This window comes from Silene latifolia, chromosome 11 (genome assembly GCF_048544455.1).
Source record: "Silene latifolia isolate original U9 population chromosome 11, ASM4854445v1, whole genome shotgun sequence".
Taxonomy (NCBI): domain Eukaryota; kingdom Viridiplantae; phylum Streptophyta; class Magnoliopsida; order Caryophyllales; family Caryophyllaceae; genus Silene; species Silene latifolia.
In genome coordinates, this window is record NC_133536.1 from 722143 (window position 1) to 736379 (window position 14237).

The 14237-nt window shown below is 35.6% G+C and overlaps 1 protein-coding gene across 1 annotated transcript; it reads right to left on the minus strand.

The window, feature by feature from the left end:
- Window positions 1–8892: 8892 nt before the first annotated feature.
- On the minus strand, window positions 8893–12795 carry LOC141610564 (3-dehydroquinate synthase, chloroplastic-like). The gene is made up of 8 exons (XM_074428702.1): window positions 12355–12795; window positions 11208–11358; window positions 10952–11119; window positions 10581–10807; window positions 10324–10447; window positions 9801–9863; window positions 9577–9720; window positions 8893–9444 (listed from the first exon to the last, which is right to left on the minus strand). The coding sequence occupies exons 1-8, from the start codon at window positions 12663–12665 to the stop codon at window positions 9313–9315; spliced, it is 1320 nt and encodes a 439-aa protein (XP_074284803.1). The 5' UTR covers window positions 12666–12795; the 3' UTR covers window positions 8893–9312.
- Window positions 12796–14237: the final 1442 nt, after the last annotated feature.

Sequence of the window (14237 nt, forward strand, 5' to 3'; positions counted from 1 at the left end):
CGTTGGGATGAGGGTTGTGAGACGGCGTTCCAGACATTAAAGGAGCGTTTGACCACAGCTCCTGTCCTAGCGTTGCCTGAAGGGAGCGAGAATTTTGAGGTTTACACAGATGCCTCGAAAAATGGGTTGGGGTGTGTGTTGATGCAGAATGGTAAAGTGATTGCCTATGCTTCTAGGCAGTTGAAGCCTTATGAGGAGAATTACCCTACTCATGATCTGGAGTTGGGTGCAGTGGTGTTTGCTCTCAAGATTTGGAGACATTACCTGTATGGAGCGATCTTTAAGGTATTTTCTGATCACAAGAGTCTCAAGTACATCTTCACGCAGAAGGAGTTGAACATGAGACAGAGGAGGTGGATGGAGTTAATTGGCGACTACGACATGGAAATCATCTACCATGAAGGGAAGGCCAATGTTGTTCTTTGATGCTTTGAGTAGGAAGAGTGTACATTCCTTGTGTACAGCTCTATCTTTGATGAGGTTGAGGGATGAGGTAGCGAGTTTTGGGATTCATATGATGCAGAAAGGGGATGCCATGGGTGATATGACAGTACATATGGAGTTTTATGATGACATTCGAGGTAAACAGACTTTGGATCCTAAGATAGTTGAGTGGAGAGCGGGAGTAGAGAAAGGGACAGTGTCCCGGTTTTCGATACATACGGATGGTAGTTTGAGGTTCGATGGAAGGTGGTGTGTTCCTAATAATGAGGAGTTGAAAAAGACAATCATGACAGAAGCACATTGCACACCATATTCAGTTCATCCAGGTGGAGACAAGCTTTACAAGGATTTGAAGAAAACGTTTTGGTGGCCTGGGATGAAGAAAGAGACAGCTGAGTTTGTGTCCCGTTGTTTGACATGCCAGAGAGTTAAAGGTGAACAAAGAAGACCACAAGGTAAGATTCAGTCTTTAGAGGTGCCTGAGTGGAAGTGGGAATCCATTTCCATGGATTTTATTGTGGGTTTGCCAAAGAGTCAACAAGGTAACAACATGATTTGGGTGATAGTGGATCGCTTGACCAAGTCAGCTCACTTTGTTCCAATGAAAGATACATGGACTAAGGCACAATTGGCTATGGCCTATCGAAAGAACGTGCTTAAGTTACATGGAGTCCCTAAGGACATAGTGTCTGACAGAGATGCGAGGTTTATATCGAGGTTTTGGAAGGAGTTGCAGGAATCGTTGGGAACAGCTTTGAAGATGAGTACAGCATTTCATCCTGCGACGGACGGGCAGACTGAGAGAACAATCAAGACGTTGGAGGACATGTTGAGAGCTTGTGTGATGGATTTTGGTGGTAGCTGGGAACAGAGGTTGGACTTGATAGAGTTTTCTTACAATAACAGCTATCACACTAGTATTGGTATGGCACCGTTTGAGGCTTTGTATGGGAGGAGGTGTAGGAGTCCAATCTGTTGGGACGATAGTCTTTGAGGCAAGTGGTTTTAGGACCAGAGATGGTGCATGAGATGGTTGAACAGATTAAGATGATCAGGGAAAGGATGAGAGCGGCTCGGGATCGACGAAGTAAGAGTTATGCAGATCTACATCGCCGGGATATAGAGTTTCAGGTTGGGGATAAAGTTCTTCTGAAAGTGTCTCCTATGCGCGGGGTTATGAGATTTGGGAAGAAAGGCAAGCTAAGTCAGAAGTTTATAGGGCCTTATGAGATCTTAGAGCGAGTTGGAGAGGTTGCTTATCGTCTGGCTTTACCTGCTGCGTTAGAGAGAGTGCATAATGTGTTTCATGTATCGCAGCTGCGGAAGTATGTGAGCGACCCGTCACATGTGTTAGAGGCAGAGAGTTTAGAGCTAGATGAGTCCTTGTCATATCTTGAGGTACCCAAGCAGATCCTAGACCGCAAAGTTAGAAAGACTAGGAGTGGGGAGACAGTTTTGCTTAAGATCCTATGGTCTAACCACGAGACCGAGGAAGCTACATGGGAAGCTGAGGATATCATGAAAGAGCGCTACCCTTTCCTTTTTGATCAGGTATGTATGGTTACGGGGACGTAACCTTGTTTCTTTTAGGGGGGTAGGAGATGATCGCGAGAGTTTTTAAGAGTTTTATACACCTTTTATATGTTGTGTCGGGATGTTGGTCTTGGGTTTGTAGCATGTTTTTGTTTGATGGGTGAGTCGGGAATGTTGAGGGAGTACCTTTGTTTTTGGTAGTGGTTTGAACTTCGGGGACGAAGTTCTTTTTAAGGAGGGAAGACTGTAATACTCCGTATTTATGGTCTTGGGGGTACTCTATCGAGTAGCCCTTACTCTGTCGAGTAGGGGTGTGTCGCAGAATAAAATAGTTTCTGACCTGTTGGGCACTCGATCGAGTAGCTGGGGCACTCGATCGAGTAGGGGGGTACTCGATCGAGTACCTTGGGTACTCGATCGAGTGTCCGGTTTATCGGGGGTTTTTCTCGGGTTTTGTTAATTACGCGATTAAGGTATATAAACATATTCGTCTTTATTCTAAAACACTTTTGCCAAAACCTAAAACCTGTTTAAGAGAGAAAGCAGTTGGTCCTTCTTCCTAATCGCGTTCTTGACAATTCCCGGAGTTCAGACGGTCGGATTGCGTCGTAGTTTGTGTCGTTGGATTCCTTGCGTCAAGGGTAAGCTTCTAGCATAATTTTTATAACGTTTTGTTGAGATTAGTGAAACCCTAATTTAGTAATTGGGGGTTTTTATGAATAAGTGATTGAATAGTAGTATTCATGTGTATATGTTAGGAGGAGAGTTCATAGAAGAGGCGTTTTGAGACAGCTGTAGATACCGTCTGCTTGTGTGCTTTCCGGTAGGATTTCTACTCGTATTAGTCCCATAATGGGATATTGGTGATGTGCTGTAGTTAGTTGATTGATTTATGATGATTGTAATTGTAATTGTGATTGTGGCTGTGGTTGTGTTTGTGATGGTTCTCGAGATGCGTTCTCGGCTGAGTGGGGTCACTTGCGGGAGTGATCTCACGCCCTAGTTTCGCCCTTCGTGGAACCCGCCACGAAGGGGATGTGCACATTAATGATACGGGGTTATCGCTCGTACGATGAGCGGGGCTTAGGTGGGAACGACTGCGGTCCCCCATCGCGAGGGCGGGTCCAAAGTGGACGTCAGTGTTGAGATGATGATGGGAGTTGGTGTTGTGTGTATGTGTGTGATTCAATTTGTCTGTTTGCCTTATTGTTATTATCGGTTTTGATTGTGTGATTAGTCGACCCGGTGTTGTTTTGTAAACCTGCGGTGATCCATTCGGGGATGGTGAGCAGATATTGAGCAGGTATTGAGATGAGTACTGGATAGCTGGGGATGGCCACGACATGACGATAGAGTCTTCCGCTGTAGTTTAGTTTTATTTACATTTCATTTGAGAACAGTTAGTTGGAATAATGTAATGTACTTTCAGTTGGTTTGAGGATTGTTATCATTCATTAATCTATTAATAATAAATGTTGTTTCTTTATCGCTGTTGTTTGATTATCATACCTCGGGCAACCGAGATGGTGATGTCTCCATACCTGAGTGGTCCTGGTAAGGCACTCGGAGTATGGGGGTGTTACAGACACGACACGAATACACGACACGAACCCGACACGAAATTAACGGGTTTGGGTTGAGACTTAATGACCCATTTATGTAAGTGAGTCGACACGAACACGACACGATATTTAATTGGGTTGGGTTAGGGTTGACCTCTCTAAACACGAACCCGACACGAATGACCTGTTTACTAAATTAATCCTAATTTTTTTTATCCTGCATCACATAAATATACTTAAACTTTCAAAATATGGACGTGACACGAAAACACGACACGAACCCGACACGAAATTAACGGGTTAGGGTTGAGGCCTTATGACCCATTTATGTAAGTGGGTCGACACGGACACGACACGATACTTAATTGGGTCGGGTTTGGGTTGGAGGGATTGTGACCCGTTTATATGTGACACGAACACGAACCCGACACAACCCGATCTGTTTGCCAGGTCTAATCATAAGTATAACTATGACATTCTAAGTACACAAATTCATAAACATTCCAAGAGAAACACGCCATACACAACTTTCTGCAACTTAAAATTTATGGCAACCAAGCAATCAAGTCAAACAAAACAATAAAACAATCAGCAAACATAATCTCTGAAGTAAAGTAACTATCATTATTATTCAATTGAAAGATATCAGTATCAATGTCCTTCAAATTGGACAAACAAACTGCTTGAGCTCGACAAAATAGACATTTTCTTATTAACTAACAACTAGTTTTGTGGCCCGTGAATTTCACGGGATATTTTGTTTTTAGTGTGATGTTTTTAGTGTTTTTAGTAATTGAGACTTTATAAAATATCAAATCACATAGTAAGATTACCTCATGAATAATTCATGTACTAAAAATATGGGCATTGACATGTTAACATAAAGATCAAAGTCGATAAATTAAAGAGTGCTATTTTTTCAAAGGTAAAATGATGGAAAAAATCAACAAATATCAAAATAAAAAATACAGTTGAAAAAAAACTAAAAAACTATTACTCATTCACATTGATGTCGTCAATCTTACACTTAGTTTTTAATATATAGTTCTTTAAGCAATCCTAATATTTTACTTCTCCATATAGTCTTCTTTCTCCAATGAATCGTCCCTATAAAAAAAGTAATTCAATAATTAGTGCGAATTAACCAACAAAACAGTGGAATTTGTTTTATACAATATTATCGTTATTAACTTAAACTTTCTCTTAAATAGAGAAAGAAAGAGGGAATAAGAATGAAGTCTTAGAGATGTAAGTATGTTAACCTTTGAATAGGTCAACACCAAAAATCTTGGTAGACCCTAAATGAGAACAAAAAAAATACATACGGTGAAGTTGAAAAATGTGATCAAAACTTCATACCAATGGAACTTTCACTAACAAAGAAATAAATTAGTTAATAATCTAAAACCTTAATATATTTACCTTAATTGGAATATAATCATAGGAAGATTAGTGACAAATTTAGTTCTACTAACAATAGGGATGAGAAAAATTTTGGTTTATAAATTTTGCCTTCCAACAAAAATATATAAACAATTGAGGATGCGTTTATGACTTTTGAGCATTATTTTTTCATTATTATCAAATTTAATATAAGTATAAATATGAATCAAGGTTCATGACTTTTGAGTTTTGGGCATCATTTTTTTCATTATTATGAAATTTAATATAAACATAAATAAGGAGTAAGAAGAAATGGAATATATAAGGTTTGCTTGATTACTAATAATTATAATTTTTATTTTTATTTTTTTAAAAAATCTACTTTATACAAGAGTGGTTTAAGATATTATCGTATGTAATTAAATATGACATATAGATTATGGTAGATAATTTGGCTTGCCTTTTAATTAGATTTATAGATTATAGATTTTTTATTTAGATTATAGAGATATAGATTTTTCTCAGTATTATGAAGTCTAATATAGACATAAATATGGTGGAAGGAGAAATGGAATGTGAAAAGTTTGCTTTAGTATTATTTTACACAATCTACTTTGCATGAGAATGATTTAGAAATTATCTTCCAAAATTAAAATATGACATGCAGAATAATAATGGTAGATAGTATCGCTTGCTTTTTAATTATCTTCTGGAATTAAAGTTAAATTAATAGGGGTAGATTAATAACCAAATTTATGAGAGGAAAACAAAAGAGTTTATATTAGTTTTTTAGTGATTGCAACTACTATTTTTTTTTAATTTTTTTGGTACTTATAAGCATGTGACAATTTTGGAGATAATTAACTTTTTAATACATAGTTCTGCCTTTTTATAATATTGTATAAAAAAAATAATTAAGTAATTAATATAGATGAATTAGTATTAACCTCTATAAAAATGCCATGTGAATTAAAATTAAATGTTTTAAGTAGCCTTTTAATTATATTGTATAGATAGATTTACCTCAGTTTCATGCCTTTTGTATTTCTTCCCTCTTCAGATTACCCACGTGATGCTTTGTCTTATCTGCATTTATATACATTTCACGATGCTTTAAAATTCATATAAAAAATATATTGACCAAAAGATAAAATATCAACATGACAAAAACTTCACAAGCGAATCAACATTGTCACATGTAAATCACTTAAATTAAACCAAATGGAAAACATGAATTTAAAATATAAATCAAAGGATTTATAAAACCAATAACATAACAAATTAGAATATACTTTATTGGACATAAAAACAACAATACTCAATATACTTTCTATAATCAAATAAATAAATTAAACCATAAAATATAATCCACAACTTAGAAACTCATGGGCAAATGAGCAATAGACTTTAAATAAATATTGTGAATAGAAACTATCATAGGTATTATAGGTTTTATAGCCATAACACAACCATAGACTCCCATATTTTAATTTTAATTTTAATTTATTTTGTGGTATTATTAAATTAGATAATTGATTGCTGAGTAACTCAAGAGGTGAATTAAATAGGAAAAATTGTTAATGAAAATTATGGTATTAAGTAGTATAAAAAAATATAATCAATTTATTAACATATTATATTACAAAAATTAATTAGATAGAAAGAAATTTTAATTAATTTGGTGGGTGTTAAGTATTATGAAGAGTTTTAATCAATTTATTATAATGTGTAATTAAAAAAACGAATTAAATAGGAAAAAGTGTTAATAAAAATGGTGGGTGCATGTTAAGTAATATGAAAAATTTTAATTTATTAACATGTTTTATTACCAAAATTTCAATTAAAATGTCAATTTTAATTATAAATTATGACATTTATTAACATGTTTTTATTACAAAAGTTCAATTAAAATGTCAATATTGATTATAAATTATGGAATTATGATGTAAATTTGTAAGGGTTACAAAAATTAAATTAATTTATATAAAAATGAATTAAATCTATAAAACAAGACAATTACGTGGCAATGAGTTTTAATGCTCACATTTACGTGGCATTTACGTGGCATTTTTGGATCCTACGTGACTTTGTCTACGTGGCGTTTATTAGTCATTTTAGGATAGCCTTTTAATTATATTTTATAGATGAAAATTAGGATTGTTATAATAGTTATATAGGAAACTTTTTGTTATTAATTATTGATTAATTTCAACAATTTATTCGAGGGAAGAGGAACGATTTTGTTAATTAAAAGGGAGATAAAAAAATTATGATAACTACACATTATAATGATGGTGAGAGAAAACCAAAAAACCATCCTATTAAATAAAATAAATTAAAGGATAAATAAATAAGTAGATTAATAACCAAATTTATGAGAGGAAAATAAAGAGTGTATTAATTTATTTTTTGTGTTTGCAATTAATATTTTTTTTTATTTTTTTGTACTTATAAGCATGTGACAGTTTTAAAGATAACTTTATAATACATACATAATCTAGACTTTTATAATATTGTATAAATACATAATCAAGTAATCAATATAGATGAATTAGTATTTACCAATAAAAAATCGACATGTGGATTAAAATTAAATGCTTTAAGTAGCCTTTCAACTATATTGTATAGATATAATTTTTTTTTTGTTTTCAATTTCATTTATTCTTGTTCGTTCTTAATTTCATGTATTCGGTTTTTTTATTTCGAATACATATAATACTACTCCATATAAAATATCTTGAAATTATTAACTTATAGTTAATGCGTATTTTTCTATTGTATTTTTTTTGGTTAATTAAGTTAAAGCTAATGGAATGTGGATGGATATTTAAAATAAATAAGTGAATTAAATTAATGTAATATAATAATAATAATAATAATAATAAATTGATAATCCATGCCATATTAGTTTGCCGGCCAAGTCACATTGTTATTGCGTACGTGGCTTTTTTTCATCCCATGTGGCATTGTCTACGTGACTTTTTAGGCTAGCCTTTTAATAATGTTTTATAGATTTATAGATATGAGCATCATATTTCAAAGCATAAAAACTTGCCATTTCATAAAGCTTCACCTCAATTGCTTAAATTCCAACAATTGCATCCTCTTCTAACCTCTAAACTAGTGAACTTCCAAGAAGATCTTCAACAGTTGGTTTAAATGGGATTGTAGCCCAGTAAATCCCAGCTTGTTTGTCGATGAGTGAGAGTCTCCCGACATACTTCCCCTTAACCAAATCATAAACCCCCAATTTTCCCATCTTCCGATACAAGTCGTTCTTGTGAAACAAGACCTTGTCTTGTATCGGACCCAACAACAATCCATCCCTCTCCTCCTTAACCACGTAAAATAGAAATCCCAAGTCATCTCCAATTAGGGTCCACAAATCCGAGGTTTTATCGTCGTATCGACAATACATATAGAGACCACCATCTGCATCTGCATATGCATTCCACAAATTTTGTAGGGTAAAGGGATAGTTCATCCAAGAACTAAACCCTATCAAACTCAGCTGCTTCTCTGCTAAATCAAACTTGACCAAACCGTTGATCAGCTGATGTATTCCCATTTAGTCCAACCCCAATACAAGCAATTACCAGCAGAAAAACCCCTTCCATATATTTCTTCACCACTAAAACCCTCCATTACTTGTAACAGCATTTCCCAAGTTCCAGTTACCAAAGAATACACCCTAAAAATAGAGCTGTAATAACCAGCAATTATTACATACTCCCCATTAACATTCCCAAATCCAAATGATCTGACAGGATCAGATGCATCCAAATCTTGGGGCAATATGACCCGTACCATTCTTGTTATCGGATTCCAAACCCAGAAGTTCTCACAGTTTGCTAGGAAAGACGGTGAGGATTTCGACTCTAAGTTATGAGTAAGGTTCATATACCTTGACAAAACTCTGACGAATTCAGCAACCCATCTAAGAATTCAGCAACCCATCAAAGAATTCAGGTTTGTTTTTCAACTACGAGAGGAATTGTCAATATATTGTACAGTGTAATCGAATAATAATTTGAAACAATGCATCTTCTGTGCCAATAATTTTTTTTCCGGTCCACTAAATTACATATACAAAATCGTAATCTACAACACATCCAAAGTCCAAACGTATTACACATGCTATAAATTGCTCATCCAAGAACTTCCAGATAAATTTAGTATGAATGATTTCACAATGTCTTAGGGAGTCCTACAACACACAACGCCGCCATTCTCGTCCATTTTAAAACACAACAAATCTCACAAGCTTGTACAAGTTTCTTTCGGTCCAAATGGAGCCATTAAATGCTGGCAGGTTTTTAAATCAGCGAGCTAGGAAGTCTCTCAACTTTCTTTTTATGTATAATTGGACTTGTGGAGTTGTGTCCGATCATCAGGATTTGCAAAATGCACGTAGAGTTTGATCTAGTGCTTCCCTATCATAATCCGAGGTGAATACACAATTCCCTAAAGGACCTTTAAGAAGGATGAGCCTGAGCACACCATCCGCAACCTTCTTATCCACCTGCAATTGATTTAATAGGAAGTGAACGTAAGCTCATGGCACCAAATTGGAATTAGCCCAAACTCATTGGCAACAAAATATAAATTTTCCGTTTTCAAACTACAATCATTTAAGATGCCATTCAAGGCTTACCGCCATAATAGACTTGAACATTTCAACAGTCATGCTTTCAGGAGGCACAGTCGGAAGCCTAGCATCCTTCAAGATGCTATGAACTCGCTTCACTAATGTTTCGTCTATCCAACCAAGCCTGTGTGACAAGTCTACAGCCATGACCTGAAGCATCGGAACTTAAATTAAGTTTTGAAGGTGTCAAGAAGATGCATAAAGATATAACTGTTGTCAACTTTACATACTGTTCCAACAGCAACTGCTTCTCCGTGAAGCCATTGTCCATAGCCAAATCCCGTTTCAATTGCCTGCATAAGAAGCCACAATATCGAAGCTAGTTATCACAAACCACATTAGAGGGGGACTTTCTAAGTTCATGTACTAATGTACTTTCACCATCCCATTTATATTGTCCTCGTTTCGTTTTTTTTTTTTTTTTTGTGGTATCCTAACATAATTGGCCCCTAAAATCTCGTAAAATGTGATTTATCCAAGATATCAAAACATTACACCATGCATACTATGATCACCAACTCCTTGTTTGGTTCGATAAAGGGATTTCGAGGGGAAGGACAAGAAATCTTAATCAGAGGGAAAGAAGGAGAGAGGTTCTCCACCTTCCAAGCCAAATCAAAATACTATAAACACGCACTAGGTTTGGAAGAAAAACATAATTACTGTTAAAACTAGCTTCATTTTTAAGCTTTCGGTAAGTGGCGACACTGCGACAAGCTAAATACAAATTACAAATCAATGAAACAAACTCACATGTCCGAAGGTATGACCTAAGTTCAACGTAGCCCTAATTCCGCCTTCCTTCTCGTCTAAGGACACCACTTCAGCCTTATTTTCACAAGAACGTTTTATAGCATATGTAAGTGCTGCAGTATCCCTGTAAATCACAAAAACCAACCTTTTTAGTAACTCATAAAGTCATAACAACTAAAGTTGAAGTGCGATTACATCACTAACGAATGAGAGGTAGTCGGGAAAGTTTGGTGTTCAATGCGTCTAAAATCAAATACCTTGCTAATAAGGAAGTCATATTTTTTTCTTGCCACTCGAAGAAATCAGCATCTCTGATAAGGCCATATTTTATAACCTCGGCAATTCCAGAAGCCATTTCTCTGTCAGGCAATGTCTTCAGTGTATCAGTGTCGATCAGTACACATTGAGGTTGATAGAAAGCACCTATCAGATTCTTTCCCAAGGTATGATTTATGCCAGTCTTTCCCCCCACAGAAGAATCCACCTGAACAAGCACGTGATCAGCAATGAGCAAACGACGAACAAGACGGTTCGAATTGACTCTTTTTATGAGAAAGAGGTCAAATGGAGCTAACTCACTAAACATATACTCCGTACAATGCAACAAACAAAAGTAACAAGTTCAAACCTGTGCCATAACAGTTGTCGGAATTTGGATGAAATTAACACCACGCAAGAAAGCAGCAGCTGCGAATCCACACATATCACCAATGACACCACCACCCAGGGCAACAAATGTGGAGCGTCTATCCAAGCGTGACCCAATCGCTTTATCAAACACTTTCATAAGAGTTTCCTAATACAGGGTAAGAACAGCTTATCTATCAGCAAATATCGTCAAATGCCAGAAAAATACAACATCGTCCTGGTTTAAAGGCACTAACCATGTTCTTGTACTGCTCTCCATCGGGCAAAATCACAGCCTCAACCGATATTTTGGGGTTATCTCTTGTTAAAGCATCAATTACTTTATCCAAATACAAAGGTGCAATAGTGGTGTTTGTAACCACGAGAACCCTTTTCCCATGCACATGCCTGTTCAAATAATCACACCATTAAGGCATTAACTACACGTAACTTTTGGTTTAATCCGTCTTAATCCCAAATTTTATAACTAATCCCACAAACACAGAATTTCATTTGCGACTGTCTTAAACTTAAATGACCTCTTCACATACAATGTGGTTCATTTCATGCTTAATGACTACTATGTTATAAGCTTAAGACGGCCTTAAACAACAGCATTGCCCCAACCGCCTCCCAGCTCCCTAGCTAACGAGAAAGGCAACTACCTACTACTACAACAACAGACCAACAATTAAAGCGGTATTACCCAAGTATATTACTGGTATAATACAAAATTACGGGTCAAGAATCATAATATGATGTATGACCTTACTACAGACCAATTGTTTTGATGTCGGGTATAATAATACTCCATCTGTCCCAGTCACTTGTTGTCCTATTCCATTTTTGGTGTCTCAGTTAACTGTTGTCCCTTTTTATTTAAGGATTGCATTTGATGAGTAATTTGATCGTTCACACTCAATTTGCTCCACTTGTCATTTTATAATTGACCCTCTCATCTTTCCTTGATCTTTGTGCCAAAACCAAAGGACAACAAATGACCAGGACGGGGGAGTACTTTGTAATAATAAGAACAACAATAATCTATTACCCATACATGATTTGTAAAAGCAATTATCGACAATGGATCATTCGAATCAAAAATGTCACATAAAGTGACCATACAAAGAATATCCGTCTTCAGCTTGTGACGGATAGTGTCCGTCTTCAATAACAATATGTGAACACACTACAAACTAACAAAAAAAAGAAATAAAAGAAGTAACCACCTACTCTCATAGTCCCACAGTCCCAATCATTTGTTTAACTTTGATCAAAATAAGTCTCGCAAAAAATATGAAAGGTAAACAAATGACGGAAGCAAAGGGAGTAATAAAATCATTCCGAGACCGACTCATACGAGAATTATTAGTAAATAAAAAAAATAGAAGAAAAAAGAATAACCTTTGAAGAAGATGGGGTTGGTCAAGTAAAGCGGACCCAATATAAATGGGGTAACTACGGTTACCCAAATCAACCTCAACAACCGTGGGAATGTTAGACGAGGTGGTCATTTGAGTGACCTGGGTTGTAACCATGGATCTAACACGGGTACTGCATTTGAGTGAGACCCGACCCGGATTCGAAATGGACCCCAATTTGATGGACCCGGCAGACCCAGACCCAAAGGAGAATGGTGTTGACTTGGGGATTGATACTTGGTTGTTTTGGTGGAGGGAGAAGCAGATAGATGAAGGATTAATTGAGGTTGACATTATTTTCTGGTGAAATGAATGAAATGATGATAATGATGAATGATGCGGGAAATGGAGAGCAAGACGGGGGTTGGTAAAGAAGAAGGAAAGCGTTTGGGTTCGGTTTTGTGGTAGTAGTTGGGCACTAAACCTCAACAAATTGGTTTATTTGGATCGACAAATTATATATAGAATACGATCGTCTATCTGATGATATTTTATCGTATATATCCATCCTCTATTTACTAAAAGAATAAGAAAAGCTTGAAGTTTTCCCACCTAAACTACATTTCCTATTTTGAGAAAATCTCTTATTTATTTTCCTATTTTGATATAATATTTTATTTAAAGTTTGTCTCTAAGATTTTGTGATAAAAATTCGTTCTTTGTATGATAAATGTAACTAAATGATATGCTAATAAATAAATTATAGACAATTTTATTAATTTTGTTTATAAATATATAAATTTCATGACATTACTCAATTTTTTGAATAGTTTCATAGTTAATTTTTTTTTTCTAAAAATAGGAACTCTACAATTACCGCGCATTTATTGCGCGGGATCTAAACTAGTTTATTACTACTCGTATAGTCGAATCGATAAATAAGTGTTTTAGATGTAAAAGGATAGTCGTATATTGTAAAACGATCTCACACAATAGGTTGAGATTGACAATTTTTGTGTTTAATTAGAGTAGGCTTGTTATCCCTTTCGGTAGGTAAAGAATGGTGTTTGGGTTGGTAGGGGTAATTTGTAACCCGACATAATCCGATACGTGTATAAAAAATAATAAATATATTATCTTGTGTACTCCTAAACTTTTTCGTTTTTTTCAGGTGTATCTCTCGTTTTTCACAAAAAAAAATTGACCGACAATAATTCTCTGTTACGAGTTCAGAAAAGTTTAATTTTTTTCTTTCTAATCAATTATCTCGTCAAGGCCTTGATTTGAAAAAAAAAAATTCACCGTTTTTTGAACTCGTAGCTGGTAGTTATGGTTGGTCAAAGTTTTTTTAACGAATAAACTTTGACCGACCATAATTCCCGACTACGAGTTGAGACGTCGGTGAATTCCTTTTCAAACTGAAAACCTCTCAAAGACGGTGAATTTGAAAAAGAAATTATCGTATTCTGAACTTGTAAACAAAAGTTATTGACGGTCAAAGTTATTTTTCAGGTAAAGAGAGCTATATCTGAGAAAATAAAAAAGTTAAGAGTACACGAGAGAATATCCAAAAATAATTGGATGACACGGCCCAGTTGAAGACGTACCTTCAACCAAGGCGTCGGGACTAGGATCAATGGTAGTCCATTGACCATCTTTACAGTATTGAAGACCAGGAATATTGCCATGGCCTTGCAAGAGTATTGTTAGAAGACTACGGTCATTATGCTTTGCTGTTCCAAGCGTGAGACGGGGATCGGGACATGGTGGGTAGTGATTCAAATTCACCTTCGCGTCTTGGCTTAACTCCTTCCCAAAATACCTTTGTTCGAGCCCTAGTCCTTCGCCTATCACCTCCAATATTCTTGATCCCAACTCAAATCATTTTTACGCTATATTCCTCGACAATTTCCCTTTGCATGTAGA